At 37.2% G+C, this 21908-nt stretch overlaps 1 protein-coding gene across 3 annotated transcripts; it reads right to left on the reverse strand.

Moving 5' to 3' along the window:
• Positions 1–968: 968 nt before the first annotated feature.
• LOC140756892 (uncharacterized) lies at positions 969–19103 on the reverse strand. Of its 3 annotated transcripts, XM_073092426.1 has the most exons (14): positions 18776–19103; positions 17478–17630; positions 16412–16579; positions 15411–15470; positions 14690–14809; positions 13559–13717; positions 10589–10735; positions 7419–7604; positions 6514–6630; positions 5588–5755; positions 4496–4612; positions 3538–3702; positions 2295–2500; positions 969–1643 (listed from the first exon to the last, which is right to left on the reverse strand). In XM_073092426.1, the coding sequence occupies exons 1-14, from the start codon at positions 18834–18836 to the stop codon at positions 1479–1481; spliced, it is 1992 nt and encodes a 663-aa protein (XP_072948527.1). In that variant the 5' UTR covers positions 18837–19103; the 3' UTR covers positions 969–1478. The 3 variants fall into 3 exon arrangements, with proteins under 3 accessions (XP_072948527.1, XP_072948528.1, XP_072948529.1); XM_073092427.1 differs by lacking the exon at positions 16412–16579; XM_073092428.1 differs by lacking the exon at positions 2295–2500 and having other exon boundaries at positions 1494–1643.
• Positions 19104–21908: the final 2805 nt, after the last annotated feature.

The following is a 21908-nucleotide window of genomic DNA, read 5'->3' on the forward strand; positions in this document are numbered from 1 at the left end:
TTCCATTTGGATTCGAAGGAGAACCCTTTGTGGATCGACTCCGGCGGCACCATTGCCACACAGGTAAGGGAGACAGACTTTCCCGAGGCGTTCCAGCTTAGTCCTCAGGGGTAGCGGCGCATCTGTGGCCGACCTCGGGTAGGAATATCTAATCCTATCTGGTGTTGATTACAGATGTCCATGGGCGGCAGTAGCTTATCATCAGGTGGACTGCATGCTCGTCTGCTACTCCTATATTACTATATACTATATTAAAAAAATCTACTAAACTTAGGAACTATTTTTGAATGACTTTTACGTGCAAATTCCTACTTGAAATAAATCGGCAAAAATTAATACAATTGAAATTTTAAAAAGATAAACCATTACTTTTATAGATATATAGGTAGAGTCTGCGCCAAACTTCTAGTCCGCTCAGAATATAGAAACGAGTCGTGTCGCAACAGCATATTGTAGATATTACTTACATTAGTGTGCCCTTACGTCGCTATGGAGTATGCTTGTAGTTGTGTTCGACCGCATTAGCTCGCTGACTACACCTCCGCGCAACAACTTCAGAGCGGACTAGAAATTTAGCGCGGACTATAAGTAATAAAATAACAATACTATATTAAGAAATCTGTTTATTACATACTAGAAAAATATTTACTAAATTATTATTAAAGAATTACAAAAAATATGTAAAAAATAAACTATTTTTTTCATTCCAAATCAAATAAATCATTGTATCCGATACGAAACTACATTAGGGATGGCGAATTTTACGAAAAAAATCGATTCTGGGATCGAAGTGTTATTTATTTATTTTATTGATCTAATTAGAACGGCCGAGGCCACTTACACTAACTAGACAGATCTAACATACAGACAACTCACAGAACTCCAAGCATACAGACATGATCAGCTTCCAGTCATCAGCAAGCACATCACAGTTCGGATAATGATCCATGACCGCGATTAGTTAAAAATCGAGGCCTAAAGAATCGACTCTTCAAAAATCGATCTTCAATCTATTCAGGGGCGAAGCTAGCGTAAAAAAACAAAAAACGGTGTCAGGACCAAACAATCACAGAAATACGTATTCGTTAGCAAAATAATGTCTATAACACATTTGTTAATATATTTATTTCTAAAATATATCGATGATTGTTTAAGTTAAAACTTAATAAAATCTTATTTGAACATAACTTTTATGACATTCATGAATTATGACATTAAATTTAAATTAATTAACGTTTAATAATATTAATAATCATGTAATGTTGAATTTTCGTTAAATTAATTGTATCTAATTATATTAAAATGTTTGAATTGTAATATTTGCGAAAAAATCGAATTAAGATTTTCTAGGATATAATATCGATTCCCTGAATCGAACCATTACTGACAATCTATTAAAATAATCGATTTTTTGGTTCAAAAGATTAATCCTTCGACAATCGATCTCAGATCGCCATTCCTAACTTACATACGATCTTTTACTTAGTCCTATGTTTTTTGCATTTTTTATCTAAGGTGCATTTCGTACAGACGTTTGGTTTAAGATAACCGCATATTTGCGCGTATTCCAACCGTTCGTCCAGTATTGGCCGAGTAGGTTCTGATAAAGTCAACTGGGCGTATACGACGTCACAATTTGTATTCTGAAAAGAGAATTTTAGAATAGTACATTACAATACGAGGATTGCGCACGCGAAGCGTGCGTAAAACGTCAATTTACGCACGCCGTGATATAAATAAATATACTGTATTAAAAATACATACCCTATCTGGGGTTGATTACAGATGTCCATGGGCTATATAATTAGAATTGTTTTATTTTTGTATTGTAATATGTATTTTTTTATAATATAGGAGTAGCAGACGAGCATGCAGTCCACCTGATGGTAAGTGGCTACTGCCGCCCATGGACACCTGTAATCAACCCCAGATAGGGTTCCATTCCTACCTGACCTACCTTTCATTCCTACCTACCATAGATTTACTGCTACTTCTGAGGACTAAGCTGGAACGCCTCGGAACAGTATGTCTCTTACCACACCCTTCAAACCAGAACACTGCAGCGCTTAACACTGCTGTTATAACAGAAATAGGTGTGGCGATGGTGCCGCCGGAGTCGAACCACAAAGGGTTCTACCACCTTTAAACCACCACTGTGTGTATCCATGGCATCCATGACACAGGGAAACCTAGTGTGGGGCTGTGAGTGTAGAAGCGTTTATTAAGCAACCCCTAACGAAGCTTATTATAACAGTTACGTTTGAACCCTTGGGGTAATTAACCCTAAAACTTACATTTCGAGCCATAGTCTTTGCTTTGTCACTCACTATTTCATTCGTCTTCAATTTCTTCTTATTTCGCGCCCACCCGATAACACATACATAGATGCATACTGATATTATTATTAGCACCAGCAAAACAATGGCTAATATGTACCAATATCCTATATGTTGGTACATATGTGTTTCTTCTTTGACTTGGGTTTGAATTGCGTCGAGAACTGAAAATTAGATGTGATAGAATACTTCACTTTTGTCACAGTATAATAATCTATATAAAATTTATATTAAATGAATAAAAAAATATTATAACATTAATATTATCTGTATGTAATTAATTATCTATATAAAATATAATATTCACAATAAAAAAAAACTAGAAAAAAGGCGGACGTAATTAAAATACCTACAGTATGCGCGCAACCCTAATGCGAACTCTCGCCCTGCGCCCCTGTAGGTATATAATTCAAGGGCAGGACCGAGTTACAATACTGTATAGATCCTTATACTGTGCTCTTGTGGTAGTTCTGGTTCACATGTGGACACATCCGCCATACCTACATCTGCCTAATAACAGCAGTGCTATTTCAATTTACAAAAAATTACAGTGCTTTTTTAATTTATAACATAAGATTGCAGATGAGTATTTGCTCCACATGATGGTAAGTGGCTACTGCCATAGAAGTCAGTAAGCAACCCCAGATAGGATTAGATTCCTACCTGAGGTCGGTCACAGATGTGAAGCTACTCCCGAGGACTAAGTTATATGCATCAAATACTCGTAAGTATGTCTCCCTTATTACATCCTTCAAAGCGGAACACAGCAACGCTTAACACTGCTGTTATTAGGCAGTAATGGGATGCCAGTGATAGCCTAGTGGTTAAGAAACTCGGTCTCTCGATCGAAGGGTCCGAGGTTCAAATCCCAGGCACCTCTGATTTTTCGAAATTATGTGCGTATTAAAAATTAATTATCACTTGCTAAAACGGTGAAGGAAAACATCGTGAGGAAAACTGCATACCTGAGATATTTATAAAAAAAAAAAAACAAAATTTCAAAGGTATTTGAAGTCTTCCAATACGCACTTGTCCAGCGCGGTGGACTATGGCCTAATCCTTCTCATTCTGAGAGGAGACCCGAGCCCAGCAGTAGGACAGTACTGGGTTCCTTGGGAGTCTTGTGCGATTTTAGCGTGGTTTTTAGTTTTGAAATTATAATTTTTATTTATTATAAACATTATACAAAATCATAACTTACTTAATATTAGTTTCGTTGAAGAAATAATCTCATATTTGTAGACAAAATCCAACATGATGTGGTCACTTGAAATGCAATTTAAAGTCCAATTATTGTAACTATCTGTCAATTTTATATCCAAAACCGCACTTCCCAAAGTGCTATTCAATGTTTCGGTTTTCAAGCCTGAAAGTTACATAAATGTGAATTATTTTTTTATAATATAAGAGAGCGTGCAGCATTTGATGGTAAGTGGCTACTGCCGCACATGGATCCACCAAAATAAGATAAGATTAGAAATAAACCTAAATAAGATCAGATTCCTACATGAGGTCGGCCACACATGTGCCGCTACTCCTGAGGACTAAACTCGAATGCCTCTGAAAAATTAAGAAGACATACTTTTCCACCACACCGTTCAAACCAGAATACAGCAACACTTAAGTGTGGCACTGCTGTTGTTATGCAGAAATAGGTGTGGCGATGGTGTCCCTGTAGTGCCGGGACCAGAATAGGGCTACGGTATCCCTTGCCTGTCTTAAGAGGCGACTAAAAGGGGCTTCCGGGGTTGAGGCGGCAAGAGTGGGAGCATAAACCGTCCACCAAACGACCCCGGGAAGGACAGCGGTTTGTGTGGTCGCATATCGCTGTAATCACCAGGGGATGTGAGAGGAGCGTAAATTGCTCCCCCAGGGCAGAGCCCGATAGAAGGGCATCGCGTTAGGAGGACTCCGGTTGTGTTCCGTTGGAGATCCCGGAGTTCTCCACCAAACGCTGAGGACGGCCACCGGGGGAGGTTTTAGTGTGGTAAAAAACCCACATAACCCGGCGTCACTCCCATGGCGTCGGGTACCTTTTGAAGGTTTCCCCCTCGTCAAAAAAAAAAAAAAAGGTGTGGCGATGGTGCCGCCGTAGTGAAGCCACAGCGGGTTCTACCACTTTCAAATAAACTGATTTTTAATAGTGAATAAGTACTGACCCTTTGATTTGACCCAAGAATAATATTTCTTTTGGTTTGAGTCAGTACATTTGCCATTAAATTGATCCCCATTTCGATATTCTGTAATGTTATTCAAAATTGTCTTCTCATTTTCTTCTGAAATATAAAGAGATTTCATTATGATTTTAAATAATAAAGTAAGTGCATATATCTGGCCATGTTTTATCAAATTGGTCAAGCTTTGATATCCTAGAAAGCAGTGATAGCCTAGTGGTTAAGAAACTCGGCCTCTCGACCGAGGGGTCCGAGGTTCAAATCCCAGGCACCTTGATTTTTCAAAGTTATGTGTGTATTAGAAATTAATTATCACTTGCTAAAACGGTGAAGAAAAACATCGTGAGAAAACCTGCATACCTGAGAGATTTATAAAAACATCTCAAAGGTATGTGAAGTCTACCCAAAACGTGCTTATCCAGTGCGGTGGACCATGGCCTAATCCTTCTCATTATGAGAGGAGACCCGTGCCCAGTGGGACAGTAGTGGGTTGTTGATGATGATGATGGTCAAGCTTTCTCGTGTAACATATGGTAAAACTTTATTTACTGAACAATAATGAAACTCCAATAGAAGTCTCCTTTAGGATACAATTATTATATTATTCCAGAGGAACCATGCATTTTTCCGGGATAAAAGCAGTCTTTGTCATTCTTTGCTCCCTAAAGTAACCACTACGCAAAAATCATGTCGATCCGGTAGTGTATTATACAAAAAATAATACTTAAGAAAACACGCTTTTATAATAGTAGTGGCTACTGCCGCCCATGGACATCTGTAATCGACTCCAGGTAGGATTAGATATTCGTACCAGAGGTCGGCCACAGATGTGCCGCTACCCCTGAGGACTAAGCTGGAACGCCTCGGAAAAGTATGTCTCCCTTACCACACCCTTCAAACCAGAACACAGCAGCTATTAACACTGCTGTTATAACAGAAATAGGTGTGGCGGTGGTGCCGCCGGAGTTCGCCACAATGGGTTCTACCACCTTCAAAATGCTATGCAATAGTTTTACCGCGGCAGTCCCGGAGTGCCGCACTTTTTAATTATAAACATTATATATATACATAACTTACTTAATATTAGTTTTGTTGAAGAAATTTGGTCATATGCGGAAAGATAATTCGACGTGGAATAGTCAGTAGCAACGCATTTCAAAATCCAATTATTGTAAAAATCTGCCAATTCGATATCTAAAACCGCATATCCCAAAGAGGAGTTCAATGATTTTCTGGTATGGTACTCTGGAAAGAATATAAATGTGATTGTTTTTTACAATTTAAGAACAGTCGAGCATGCAGTCCATCTGATGGTAGGTGGCAACTGCCACCCAAGGACAGCCTTAATCAACCACAGGATAATGTTTCCCTTACCACACTTCAAACCAGAACAGAGCAGAGCTTAACACTTCTGTTTTTTTAATATAGGAGTAGCAGACTAGCATGCAGTCCACCTGATGTTAAGCGGCTACTGCCACCCATGGAGATCTGTAATCAACCTCAGATAGGATTAGATATTCCTATCTGAGGTCGGCCGCAGGTGCGCCGTTACTCCTGAGGACTAAGCAAGAACGCATCTGAAAAGTATGTCTCCCTTACCACACCCTTCAAACCAGAACACAGCAGCGCTTAACACTGTTGTTATTACAGAAATAGGTGTGGCGGTGATGCCGCCGGAGTCGAACCACAGAGGGTTCTACCACCTTCGTATAATTTTAAGCTTATTGCTACAGTCACATCACACTGATTCGTGTATAGACCATCTAATTACTGGTTATTGATAATGTTTGCCACTTTTTAATACTTGCATACCTACCTGCTACCTGCATACCAGATAATTATAAAAAAAAAGTTTTCAAAGGTATGTGAAGTCTACCAATACGCACTTGTCCAGCGCGGTGGACTATGGCCTAATCCTTCTCATTCTGAGAGGAGGCCCGTGCCCAGCAATGGGACAGTAGTGGGTTGATGATGATGATGTTGATGAATGAATAAGAACTGACCGTTTGTAATGATCCAAGAATAATATTTCTCTTGGTTTGAGTCAGTACATGTGCCATTAAAGCGATCTCCCTTTCGATATTCCGTAATGTTTTTCAAAATTGTCTTCTTAGGTTTTTCTGAAATATAAATACATTTCATTATTCTTTTAAATAATAAAATAAGGCAATATTTTGAATCAAATTGAATTACCAGACGAGTGTACAGTCCATTTAATTGTATAACTATTGCGACCCATGGACATCTGAAATTTACTCTTGCCAATAAATTATTTTAAACGATGAGGCAGATGGGCTACCTGACGAAAGTCACCGTCGCCTATGGACATTTGCAACACCAGAGTCGCTAGCATCGCCGAGTTTGAAGGAGAAAGAAGTTGGAACAAGAGCTCTTGTTCCAACTTCTTTGGAAAGCTCCACATCATACCGCTCCGGGAATACCTCAGGAGGAAGTTCATTTCCACATCTTGCACGTTGAAGGCGGTAGAACCCTCAGTGGTTCGACTACGACAGCACCACCGCCACACCTATTTCTGTTATAGCAGCAGTGTTAAGCGCTGCTGTGTTCTGGTTTGAATGGCGGTAAGGGACACATACTTTTCAAAGGCATTCCAGCTTATCCCATCTGGGGTTGATTACAGATGTCCATGGGCGACAGTATAGTCCGCGTAAAACTTGTAGTCCGCTCTGAATATAGAAATGAATCGCCATAGCAAATTATATGACTACACCTGCTCGCAACAACTTTAGCGGACTAGCAGTTTGGTGCAAACTATAATATATTTTATATACCCTTTTACCGTGAAGTGGACTGCATGCTCGTCTGCTATTCTTATATTATAAAAGCATTGTGGGCGAAGAAGCATTATTATATGAATATTTTTTTTAATGAACTCTTGTGAACTTACCCTTAGGAGTAGTGTACGCTAATACAACGGTAACACTTTGCGATTGCTTACAATCTGTAGTAGATGCATTATTCTTTTTAATATAGAAATGAGCACTACAGTAGAATTTTGAATTATTGTGACTTTCCTTTAGTTGCAATTTTATCTTGATTTTCGTATTTGTATCATTTTTCAGTACAGGATGATCTGTAAATTTTTAAATATTCTTTGTATATTGGAATGACGTTCCTTATCGCGCGTTGCGAAAGGGGGCTAGACCAATGACGTTTTATACTATAGACAGGGTACACGCCCACTAACTTGAGCGAAACTGCATTGATAGCACACATGGACGTTTTTTATTTTACTTACCTTTAACTATTTAGACAAATATTTAGACAAAAATTCTAAATATTTAGACAAAAATTCTATAAGGGACAGAGATATTAGAACAATGTGATAAAAAAGACAACTAGTGTTTGACCTTGCGTTTCAAGTGTACGAAAACGTAAATCAAAACAAAATATAATAATTTCCTCAATTTACTTGTGATATGTAATTCCATTAAGCTTGATTTGTTTATGCGCATAATTTGTGCATTTACGCATTGCACAAGAAGGCATTTTGAGGCTTAAAAGACTAAAATAATGACGTTTAACGTGTACAGTGACATACGTGTGAATTACTATGCCGCTCGAGAGCGACTGGAGTTCGCTGGAGTCGATTTACACCACTTGACGTATGTAGGATAGTAACTTATCTTTAGGTTATACATCTCTGGGCTAGACGGATAAAATTAAGACCAAAAGTTGTAATGACACTTTTTGCTACAGTTGTAAGCCGTGCGACGTGCGCGCGTTTCTCTGTCTGTCTCTCTCTCTCTCATAGAGAGCAAGCCTTATTTTCATTTCGTCTTTCTATTTCGCATTGAACAGTGTGGTGGTGGTGTTGCAACGATTATTTTTGTTAAGTGTATGCAGGTTTTTTTGTACATAATAATTACACTATCTAACTTAAAAGAAATAAAATTTTATTACAATTCCTTCACTAATTAATCGAGAGGAACTTCGTTCCATCCGGGTGTGCTTTGACACGTCTCATTTTTTTATTACCCGACTGCCAAGGAAGGGTTATGTTTTTCGCGCGTATCTTGTATGTTTGTCTTTCTTTATTTGATCCGATCTTACAAACGGCTGGATGAATTTCAACAGTTAAAGTGTCATTATATTTGTCTCAATGACCCGAGTGCCCTTAGATAAGTGTTAGTAAAAAAAAAAAAAATGGCGGATTTTTGGCGCGAAATAGTAAGACATTTAAAAAAAAAAGTTAACCGAACCTATCGAGTAGGGTATCAAATGAAAGGAAATTAAAACGGAGATTATAAAAACATATTTGTATATATATAAAACAGTAAGGTGACTGACAGACTGACTAACTAAATGACTTTTTCATTTTTCAGAAATCAACGTACAGCCTAAACCAAGGACCTTACAGTTCTGAAATTTTGCACACAGGTTCTCTATATAGCTTGAATAAGTACTAAGAAAGGCCTTTTGGAAATTCTACCCTTAAGAGGGTTAAATAGGGGAAAACAGTTTTTTTGAAATCCTTTAATTTTGAAGCAACTACTATAAAATTTTGTATTTGGCTTTCTGGATAGGAACAAGGACGCACTTATTTATCCTCCTCCGGAAAATCAACCCCGTAGAGGGTAAAATAAGGGTTAAAAGTTCATTTGAACAATCGTCAATTTGGAAGCAAACACTATGACATTTTGTATCAGGTTTGTTGGATAAAAATAATGAAATGCTACCTCTAACGAGGTAAAATAATGACCGAAACTTTGATTTACTGATGTTATATATTTTATAGACCGTAAATGGTGAATTTTTTCGCAAAATAGTAACACGTTTTAAAAAAGTTAACCAAACCTATCGAGTAGGGTGTGAAAATAAAGGAAATTAAGAGGAGATTACACATACATTATATAATATATCTTAAATATAAAATTCTCGTGTTAGTTACCGTACTCCTCCGAAACGGCTTCACCGATTTTCACCAAATTTTATATACCTATTCAGTAGGTCTGAGAATCGGCCACTATCTATTTTTTTACACCTAAGTGATAAGGGTTGTTCATCCTTAACATTTTTTTATTTATATGGCAACACAACGTTTGCCGGGTCAGCTAGTACATATATACTCGTATATACACATCGAGATGACTGTCTGACTAAATGAGAGAGTTGCTGTGCCAGAGATCAACGCAAAGGGAAACCGCTGAACTTAAGCGTGTTGGAATTTTACACATAGGTTCTTTATATAGCGTAAATGAACACTACGAGGATTAAATAGGATAATGTTGTTTGAACATCTTTTGTTTTTGAAGCAGACACCTACTATGAAACTTTGTATTTGGCTTTCTTAATAAAAATAATGAAATGCCTATTTCACTGCTTTTGGAAATTCTACTTCAGCCTTTTTGGTGCAGTCGGGTTTTTGATTTTTTAAATTAATTACTTGTTAATAATATGTTTCATTGCCATACAATGGAGGATAAAGTTACATTAAAAAAATAACCTAAATCGTATTTGGTATTTTTCGAAGAAAACCCTTTCATTTGATATCTTGGGAGTGCATACAAATAAATGTCCGCCATTTTGAGGCATACTCCATATTGGATTTAAAATGACGTCAATGAACTAAACATGCATTATGATTGGAACTAAATACCAACAAAATGTCAACGCAAAATTACGGGCCCAATTTTGCTCGACTTGGCAGGCACTGCAATGCCCCCAAACCGAAAAAGTATTCAAAAGTGATATGGTTTACGTATGAACTGAAGTAACAGTACTTAACGTATAAGTAATAATTTTGAAGGTGGTAGAATCCTTTGTGGTTCAACTCCGGCTGCACCACCGCCACACCTATTTCTGTCTCATAACTGCAGCGTTACGCGCTGCTGTGTTGTGGTTGGAAAGGTGTGGTAAAGGAGACATATTTTTCCGAGGCGTTCCAGCTTAGTCCTCAGGAGTAGCGGCGCATCTGTGGCCGACCTCAGGTAGGAATGTCTAATACTATCTGGAATTGATTACAAATATCCATTGGCGGCAGTAGCCACTTAGCATCAGGTGGAGTGCATGCTCGTCTGTTACTCTTATATTATAAAAAAATAAAAAGAAAATTACTGCCAAACTTGTCTTCTTCATACATCACTATCTTCGTATCTTCAGGGCATAAATAACAATTACACCATATAGTTATTTCGTTTCCTACAGCAGAATATATACGTCCTGAGCGTTCTGAAGGATGAGTCCGAATGGTTACCTTAGGTTCTGCAAAATAAATGTGATAATTAATATTAAACAATCTTTTAAAAAGTTTAAAAATATTTTACACATACACTTACACAAGGATAGACAATCTAAAACAACTACATACGTATACATTACATTTTTGCCACAACATATTTCTGTTTATTTCTTTTGAGTTTTGTAAATTATCTATTTTTATTAATTTAGCTGATCATATGACTATTACACATGTTTATTATCTATAAACTGAAACATTTCTTTGAAGAGTCCTGGCTTCTATGATACAGGTCATCCTTAGTATAGAGGGAAGTGTACACTTGCGTTGTACCAAACATTGTAAATTATTATTAAATAATTTCTCAAACGATACAGATCTAAATTGGCTCAATAAAGATTTTTATTATTATTTTTACCAAAGCAAGTTCAACCGCTTGTAACTAGATAAATTGTAATAGTAATTGACTAAGTCGAACTCGCACACGAAGGGTTCCGTACAACCAACATTTTCATATTTTTCTTTATTTTTAGTATTTGTTATTATAGCAGCTACTGAAGTAAATGCATTATGAAAATTTAAAATGTCTTCCTATTACAGTTCAATACATTGTATATAGCGAAAAACGTCGAGAAACAGCGGTTTCTTGTATGGCGACCCCCATTTATTTCAACTTTATTTTTTTGTTTTTAGTATTTGTTGTTATGGCAGCCCCCTTTATAAATACTCTGTAAAATTTTGAAGTATCTATATATTACAGTTCAGGCGATAGAGCGCTGTGATAGATGGACAGATGGCTAGATGGACAGACGGACAGACAGAGTAGTCTTAGTAATAGGGTGTCGTTTTTCTCCCTTTGGGTACGGAACCCTAAAAACTAATAACCCGACTGCTTAAAAATAGACTATGTTATTTCAAAGACTGGAATTTTATAATCTACGCGATTATTTTAATACCAAATTTGACTAAGTTTTCTTTTTATTTTTAATTACAATTTATACACAATTATATATACAAATTACATATTAACCACCCACTGGTAACCTGCTCGGAACGGATCTCCTCTCAGAATCAGAAAGATTGGGCCATAGTCCGCCGCGCTGGCTAAGTGCGCATAGGTAGACCTTAAGATTTCTCAGGTATGCAGGATTCCTCATACCTGAGAAATCTTAAAGATGTTTTCCTTCGCCGTTTAAGCAAGTTATAATTAAAATCTAATACGCATAACTTTGAAAAATCAGAGGTGCCTGGGATTTGAATCTCACACCCCTTGATTAAGAGGCCGAGTTTCTTAACCACTAGGCTATCACTGCTTCATGTATAATAATAGAATTAATCAATTATTTGACATTTTAATCGCTTTATGTTATTGTCCTAACTATTGTTTTGAAGAGAGTTACGTGTAAGGGACAGCCCTACACGTTAAGGCTGCATCGCGCCAGCCCTACACCGTTCTCACGCTGCATCGTGTCTACGCGGAACGGTCAACGCTGACGAGGCGCGTCCCACGTGCAGGTGGCCGTCCGCCATGGGAACAGTTCACCTCCATCGCGGAAAGTGACTCTACCTATCATATCATTTTTATTTTATTTTGTTACAAGTTGTGTTTAAATTTAAATAAAAATTTAATTTGTTCGCGAAATAGACTGCAATTATTTCCTCGATGCCCTGCTCCCATAACTACAGTAGGAGAAATGATGTTATTATTATTTTGTGTACAACACAATTGTTTGACTTTGATTATTATCATTTTGTTTCTATTGCAGTCATATGAATGCTTATACTTAATAATAATTTCCTATAAATACCTTTTTTTTATCGAGGGGGAAACCTTCAAAAGGTACCCGACGACGTGGGAGCGACGTCGAGTTATGTGGGATTTTTACCGCACTAAAACCCTCCCCGTGGCCGTCCTCATCGCTTGTTGGAGAACTCCGGGATCTCCGACGGAACACAACCGGAATCCTCCAAGCGCGATGCTCCGATCGGGCTCTGCCCTGGGAGAGCAGTTTTCGCTCCTCCCAAACCATCTGGTGTTCACGACAGTATGCCACCACACATACCGCCGTCCTTCCCGGGGTCACTTACTAGACGGTTAGAGCTCCCACTCTTGCCGCCCGCAACCCCGGAAGCCCCCTTTTAGTCGCCTCTTACGACAGGCAGGGGATACCGTAGCCCTATTCTATTCCCGGAACTACAGGGACATCCTATAAATACCTAAGAGTGCACACCCGATTGGGTAGGATATAAGAAAACCTGATGATTTTAAGACCTATGCATATCACGATGTTCTTGCAAAACAACTGAATTGAATTGAATTTATTTAGAACAGTGGCGGGAGATCTTCCCAGCTAGGTGATCATGCCCGAGGAGTGTGTCAGTTTGGAGCTTGTATAATATATATGCAATATGTTGAGAAAATTTCGATTGCGTGATTCAGAATACTCGTGGCGCCATCTCTTTACAAGTAGCGGGAAGTCGTCATAACGCATAATCTCTGAAATGTGTATTTAATACATTTCTGATGTTTATCCAGGTGATCTTTTTTACGACAATGTACTGCTTTTTAGTTCGGAAAGGTTAGCAACTGCCCCATCTGCTTGATCGTTTCATATCTAAGTCAATGATGCCTGATCGGTATGTTCCCAATTCTCCATTGACTTTCAACTCATTATTGACTCAATTCTGGGCAGAGCTCTCCTCCCAAGAATCCCATATAACCCTATGTCGCTCCTACGGCTCCGGGTACCTTTTGAAGGTTTCCCCCTCGTTAACAAAAAAAAGGCTATCACTGCTTATTGTGTTGTTATTAGTTATAACTAAGTTCTAAACCATAATTAAATAATTACCGTTAATATACTTCAAAAGAACTTTCCGTTGTGACGTGTGTACATCTTTATATGATCCATCCACCAACGACCGCCCAATGCAACGGAGTTCTATTCCATCATAATTGCGATTGAGTGTCAAATTCATCGCATATATGTCACCATTATAAGTGGCAATATCTGCAAATAAAGAGAAGATCGTTAAATTAATCGTTACAGAAAAAAGTTAAGGTGCTTTTGCATGTAAAGGACTGAAAACAACTAAAACGTAATGATCGGGTTTTTTTTTAAAAACGTAGACGTAGAACCCTTTGTGGTACGAATCCGACCCCAACAGCGCCACACCTATTGCCTACCAGTAGTTTCAAGAGCTGCTGTGTTTGAAGGGTGTGTTAAGGGAGACATACTTTTCCGAGGCGTTCCATCATAATGCTCAGGGGCAGCGGCGCATCTGTAGCCGGGTTGATTGCAAAATTGACGGCAGTAATCAACCCAAGATAGGTTTAGATATTCTTACCTGAGGTCGGCCACAGATGCGCCGCTACCTTTGAGCACTAAGCTAGAACGCTTCGGTTAATGAATCAATATACCTGTATATGTGTAATATGATGGAACAATAGATACCTAGACATAATTATGTTTAAAGGTAACATAATCCCACAAAGTATTAAGTAGCAAAGTACTAAATTGGCCGAAATTGCTAAATGTACTTATTTAAAACATAAAAGATTTTTAATATGGATATAGTAAGTATATTAAGATATTGTTTGGTTAGCTAATTACGAAATAATTTAATCTAAAAGATCCTCTAATTAGGGACTGAATAAATTAACCGACTTGGTATCACACGGATCTCACAACTTTTTACGGTAGAAGAACTAAGTTGCGAGACTTGCTTTTTTACAAGTTATGTTTTTGCATTGTAAAGGTCTGTGGTAATATTCATTTAGATCTCGCAATCCATTGCTTATTAATGTATGTGTGTTTTTCACAAGTATACATTTATTTATGCTTAATAAGTAGCTTCTACAAGTTTAAAACAATGTACTATAAATTGTATGTTGTGTATTAGCTGAGGTATCTCGTCAGTGTCGTTAGCTATATATAATGTATTTATATAAAAATAGAAGATATAAATAAAAAAGTGCTTACCTCCTTTACCAGAAAATACTAGTCTACCATACCGGTGTAAATTTACCCCCATACATTGAAGTTCAATAGTGTCACCATCATGAAATTCTATCGTATTTTTTGTCGGCGATGTTAAAATAACTGAAAAGCAAAAACAGTTCAGTACCTGTATCAGGAGTTTTTACGTTTCGACAAATATACAAATTCCAATCAGCGCCCCTAGCGGATCGTGTCAGAACTAGGAAATCGTATGGACCAATACGTAAAAAATACCAAAACAGTCAAATTTGTCGAAAAATAAAAACTCCTGGTAAGGGTACAGATTAAAAACGTTGAACACTTTTAGTTGGACTCCGGCGGCACCACCGCCACACCTATTTCTGCCTGATAACCATAGATTAGTAAAGATCTCACCGCTTTGTAATTGAAGGAAGCCACAAATGGCTGAAACATAAGGAAAAGGGCTGACTGTTTTCCCATTACGTCTCCGACTGACATGTAATTTACGCGAAAAAATGCCGACATGTGCAGCTCAGTGGTGGAAAAACAACACAAAATAGAAAAAAGTGCGGAGAAATATCATTTCATTCGTAAATGCTCTAAAAACTGCATTTTTTTAATATTTTTCAAACACGAAAATAATTGACAGTGACAATTGTCTAAAGGTTACATTTTCTTGTTAAGAGCGAGTAATCATTACTAATCTATGTATTTTATATATGAAATATAAATGTTAAAATACCTATTGGTTCCCATGTGTGTTTTTTTATAATATAATTAGGCACATACGGATGTTTTTCATCTGAAAATAAAATGAATTAATGAATTATTTAAATCACAATCATCAATATTCCTTCGTGGCGCTTGACAAAAGATGGCGCCTTACATTTCTGAATCACGCTAACGAAGTTTTCTTAATATCTTTACATATAAATAAAATTGGAGTGTCTGTTTTTAATATTGAAATAACCGCTTTTTCCTACATACATATGAATATACATATGGTACATACACCAAAATATTTTTTTTTTAATTTTTGTCTGCTTGTCTGTCTGTTTGTTCCGGCTAATCTCTGAAATGGCTGGACCGATTTTGACGGGACTTGGCAGGTAGCTGATGTAATAAGGAGTAACTTAGGCTACTTATATTTTAGAACTAGCTGTGCCCCTATTTCTTTTTAACGCGGGTGAAACCGCGGGGCACAGCTAGTCTTGCATATACAAGTTCTAAATTGTGATTGATGCAACTCATGTCCGCGTATTTTGTAAAACTTCTGGTTAACGTGATGGCACCACTGTCACACCTATTTCTATCTTAAAAAGGATGGTATTTAAAAGAATAGATAAAATAAGTCTGCATCATAACTTTAATGGAACTTTTTTCTTTTAAAATACCTTGAAGTTGTACAACTTGTACAATCGTCATGATTTCTATTCTATGTGATTAATTTAATTATCTAATTATATATAACTCAAAGGTGACTGACTGACATAGTGATCTATCAACGCACAGCCCAAACCATTGGACGGATCGGGTTGAAATTTGGCATGCAGGTTGATGTTTTGACGTAGGCATGCGCTAAGAAAGGATTTTGATCAATTCTACCCCCAAGGGGATAAAAAGGGGGATCAAAATATTACTTCGTAACGCGAGCAAAGCCGCGGACAAAAGCTCGTCTTTAATAATTCGATACATTTTGACCATCATTTTTCGCTGGGATTAATTAGATTAATGCAAACTTACCCCTTTCCTTTAAAGATTTTACGGTTACTGTTATTTCGTAGAATAAATGTTGATCGGCAAATATTTTTGCGTTATAACTTTTTAAGTCATATGTATAAGGCGGTATAACAGTTTGATATAAAAATGATGTGCCTAGAGTATCGATTGGAATTTGATTTATATAAGAATCTGAAAGAAGGTATAAAATTATAAAGCAACTTATACGTAATATATTGATGTAATGTAATGATATATTAAAACTAGAGATACGTTATATGACCACTAAACAACACAAAAAAGCGGCCGTGAGCGCATAGACAAACATTCTATAAGTACCCTTACCATGAGTTTTCAAAACATCCCACAATTTTACGTTACGTTTACTCAATCCATTATTCTGTTCCGTTTGCTTCAGTAGACTGAGTAAACGTAACAATAAGTAAGTGCTCAAGACTTTTTGTCTACCTCACATGTTCGCAAAAAAGAGACACAAAACATAAAGCGCCATTTTGTCAATTTAGACATTTAATGTTACGTCACTGGCACTATAGTTCTGATACAATCCGACCGAATACAATCTCATACAAATACCAAAACAGTCATATTTGTCAAAACGTAAAAACTCATGGTAAGGGTACAGAGCTATTAGAACATTTTTTTTATAATATAGGAGTAGCAGACGAGCATGCAGTCCACCTGATGGTAAGTGGCTACTGCCGCCCATGGACATCTGTAATCAACCCCAGATAGGATTAGATATTCCTACCTGAGGTCGGCCACAGATGCGCCGCTACCCCTGAGGACTAAGCTGGAACGCCTCGGAAAAGTCTGTCTCCCTTACCACACCCTTCAAACCGGAACACAGCAGCGCTTAACACTGCTGTTATTAGGTAGAAATAGGTGTGGCGGTGGTGCCGCCGGAGTCGAACCACAAAGGGTTCTACCACCTTTAAACCCTTTAAACCTTTTACTTCCCTGGAGCACGGTCTCCTCTCAGAATGAAAAGGATTGGGCCATAGTCCACCGCGCTGACCAAGTGCGGATTAGTAGATGCGGTAATGGGTTGATGATGATGATGATATGTTACCTGAGTCTCGATATAGCGAGAAGTACCACTTTCCTCGATATTTTCCTATAAAGGGAGCATCAGGCAAATAGGCCAAATCGAAAGTGATATTAAACGTTTCGCTTTCTACATGCTCGACTTCGTAAGGATAATATATTTCTTTTTGAGCTGTACCTAGAAGTACAAGATATAACAGATAATTATTAGAATAAAATGAAAAAAAAAACGGCTTAAAAGTACATATATAGCCTATGTCACAATTTAAACGAACCAACGACATTTCATGTGTAAGATTCGTCAAATCGATTAGGCTGTGACGTAATAAAAACGGAGACATATACATACATACACACATACATACATACACTCAAAATATTACCCCCCTGCAGAGGGCTATGTGAACTTGGCACCCGACCTCGGAAAATTATACTTTTTTATGATTCCTATAGACTATGGTCAGTAGTTGTTTAATAGTTGTTTAAATAATTTCGTTTGTAGTTGCCCCAAAAAAAAATTGGTGACCTTGATGGGTGCGGAGATTTTTTTCAAGGTCGCCAATTTTTTTTTGGGGTAACTACAAACGAATTTTTTTTAATACAAACAACTACTTACCATAGTCTATAGGAATCATAAAAAAAAAAACAATTTTCCGAAGTCTGGTGCCAGGTTCACATAGCCCACCGCAGAGTAATTCATTTAATAAGGTATAAAGTTGAAGGTGGTAGAACCCTTTGTGGTCCGACTCCGGCGGCACCTCCGCCACAACTATTTCTGTTATAACAGCAGTGTTAAGCGCTGCTGTGTCCTGGTTTGAAGGGAGACATACTTTTCAGAGGCGTTCCAGCTTAGTCCTCGGGTAGCAGCGTATCTGTGGCCGTTCAGGTAGGAATATCTAATCCTATCTGGGGTTGGTTACAGATGTCCATGACGGACAGTAGCCAGCCAGCGGCGCTTAACACGGCTGTTATTAGGTAGAAATAGATGTGGCGGTGGTGCCGGAGTCGAACCTCAAAGGATTCTACTGCCTTCAAATTATTTGATACTATGTATTTTATTAATTACTAGCTGACCCGGCAAACGTTGTGTTGCCATATAAATAAAAAAAATTAAGGGTGAACAACTCTTATCACTTAGGGGTATGAAAAATAGATAGTAACCGATTCTCAGACGTACTGAATATGCATATTAAATTTGGTGAAAATCGGTGAAGCCGTTTCGAAGGAGTACGGTAACTAACATTGTGACACGAGAATTTTATATATAAGATATTATTATTTCTAGTGAGTCTATTTATAGTAAATAATTGATTATTCACTTACCCATTTCTATAAAAAATAAGAATACCACAAATTGTAATAAAATTTGATTATTTGAACTCATATTCAAATAATTAAACCATCCAAAATCATCCACGAATTTCAATTAGTCAAAAACAATGCGTATTTTCCTTCTTCACTTATTCCTTTCCCGAAATTGACAAACACTTGAACATAAAAAACACTTGTGGTAAGGTAACTTCGCACTTAGCTATTGCTGTGCAATGCAAAATAATATGAGATTGTACACTTATCACTTTGTAAATAGAATAAATACACTTTTAAATAACAATTGATTCTATCTATTTATAAACTGTCGACGCAAAAAGTCCTTAATGTCTATTAATGTCCTTGAGAATTAAATTGATACGTAGCAATGTGATAAACTTTAAAATTGCATTATTTAACACTGCATTGTTATACAAGTCCATCACAATTGTGTTAAATGTTTAAGGGAAAACAATATTCCTGGTGTGAATCATTCTATATCCATTTTAGTTTCAATGTAATATTATTGCTATTTTCGTGTTTGTCACTGCGATAACTTAGCGGTTTCATATTACACTGAAAACCCAAATTTCTAAAACCCAGACACGGCTATGTACTTTAATGTTGAAAATGTACAATTTATATTTAATTATTTACAATATTAACCTTTTTTTCTTAACGGGAGGGAAACCTTCAAAAGGTACTCGACGACGTGGGAGCGACGCCGGGTTATGTGGGATTTTTACCGCACTAAAATCCCCATCTAGTCCCTCTAGCCGTCTTGTTGAAGAACTCCGGGATCTCCGACGGAACGCAACCGGAGTCCTCCAAGCGCGATGCCCCGAGCGGACTCTGCCCTGGGAGAGCAATTTTCGCTCCTCCCACACCATATGGTGTTAGGTGTATACGACGTTATGCGACCACACATACCGCCGTCCTTCCCGGGGTCGCTTACTGGACGGTTCGATCTCCCACTCTTGCCGCCCGCAACCCCGGAAGCCCCCTTTTAGTCGCCTCTTACGACAGGCAGGGGATACAGTAGCCCTATTCTAGTCCTGGAACTATAGGGACAGTTACAATATTAACCTAATAAAGAAGTACAAAAATAATAAATACCGCAGGTTTTTAAATATTTATTATGAAATAATTACATTTTAAAAATAATTACACGGCATGTTTTTCGAAAAAAAAACCTTTTGCCAGCGACTTCGTGCACGTTAATTAAAACATGTTACAAACTTTAACCCCTATTTTACCCGCGTAGGGTTGTTTTCTAAAATCTGTGAAATAAATGTTTCATTGTTATTAGAAAGCAAAATACTAGTTTCGAAGAGCTTGTATCAAATTTAGTAGATTTTTAAATAAACTTCCAACCCCTTAGGGGCGGAATATAAGAAAATCCTAGCTTAGTGGGTGCGAGTTTTATAACAAACTAAAGGAAAAGGCTAATTAAAAAAATGTTTTTCATACAATGTTATACGGTAGCATGCAAATTAAATACAGTAGTAGTTGTCAAAGAAAATACAATAATAATAAAAAATGTCAATAGAATCAGTTACATAGAAAGTCATTTATATTATAAAAAATGTTCAATAATAAATATGTTCTTAGTTTAGATTTGAAAATATTAGATGATTCCTTTTTAATGTCATCCGTTAAGTTATTATATATTTTAACACACATTCCATAAGCATTTCGGTGGAGCAAAGACGTTCGTTGTGGTTTGTCGAGTACTAGACGTTGACCACGTCTGGTGTTTCTAAGGTACATGAACAATGAACTGAACGAACTGAACAATTTCAGCAGTTTTAAATAGTCTTTGGTTGTACCTAACAAACAAGCATGCTTCATGTATATACATTGATGCAAGAGTCAGTATATCGAGCTTTTTGAATAGAGGCTTACATGAGTCGTGTGGCGCCGCGCCACAATAACTCGAACACACTTTATTTGCGCTAGGAAAGCTCTATTTACATGGCTAGATTTCCCCACAATATTAGACCATATCGTAGAACTGAAACGATGTAGCCGTGATAAGCAGTGAGAACTGTATCAAGACTCGCTGTTTGTCGTAGTCTCACTAGAGCATATTTGAACTTGTTCAATTTATGACATACATTTTCTATATGGTTTCCCCAATCTATATTTTCATCAATAGTTATCCCTAGAAATGTGGTTTGTTTTAATTCAGCTAAAGATTGTCCATTGTAATTAATATTGAAAGTATGGTTAATTTTATTTTATAGCTTTTATATTTAGCTTTTGCCCGCGGCTTCGCTCGCGTTACGAAGTAATATTATTAACAAAGATGATTTATACAAACTTTCATCCCCTATTTATCCCCTTGGGGGTAGAATTGATGTTGCGACGTCTCATTTCTATATTCAGTATGTAACTGTATGTAACTATGTAAACCTAAGTTAGGTTAGGTTAGGTTAGACCTAAGTATAAACTCTTTAAAGCAGTGATAGTTCTTTTAAGCAGTGATAGCCTAGTGGTTAAGAAACTCGGACTCTCGATCGAGGGGTCCGAGGTTCAAATCCCAGGCACCTCTGATTTTTCGAAATTATGTGCGTTTTAGAAATTAATTATCAATTGCTAAAACGGTGAACGAAAACATCGTGAGGAAACCTGCATATCTGAGAGATTTATAAAAAAAAATATCTCAAAGATATGTGAAGTCTACCAATACGCACTTGGCCAGCGCGGAGGACTATGGCCTAATCCTTCATATTCTGAGACACCCGTGCCCAGCAGTGGGACAGTAGTGGGTTGACGACGACAAATAAACACTTGGGTGAAGGTCGTCCCTAATTGGGATCTATATAGAAAGAAACCATTTATTTTCATTATCAAATATATGGGTAACACAAAGTAAACAGGTCACGATTATTTGTATATTTATCCTGTTGTAAATAATTTTAAATAAATAATTCGTACTGGATAATAATGTTGAAATTGTCAGAACACCTCAATTTTCTCTTTATAAGTATAGTAGACAAGCTGACCTGGCAAACTTTGTACCTACCGCCTCAAAATCTATTTATCAATTTATCAAAATCTCATATGAAATATAGCTATGTTACTCGTGGATAATGTAGCTTTCGAATGGTGAAAGAATTTTTAAAATCGGTCCAGTAGTTTTTGA

This window comes from Epargyreus clarus, unplaced genomic scaffold, assembly GCF_041222505.1.
Source record: "Epargyreus clarus isolate Ecla_fem2 unplaced genomic scaffold, WU_Ecla_fem_2.2 ptg000036l, whole genome shotgun sequence".
Taxonomy (NCBI): domain Eukaryota; kingdom Metazoa; phylum Arthropoda; class Insecta; order Lepidoptera; family Hesperiidae; genus Epargyreus; species Epargyreus clarus.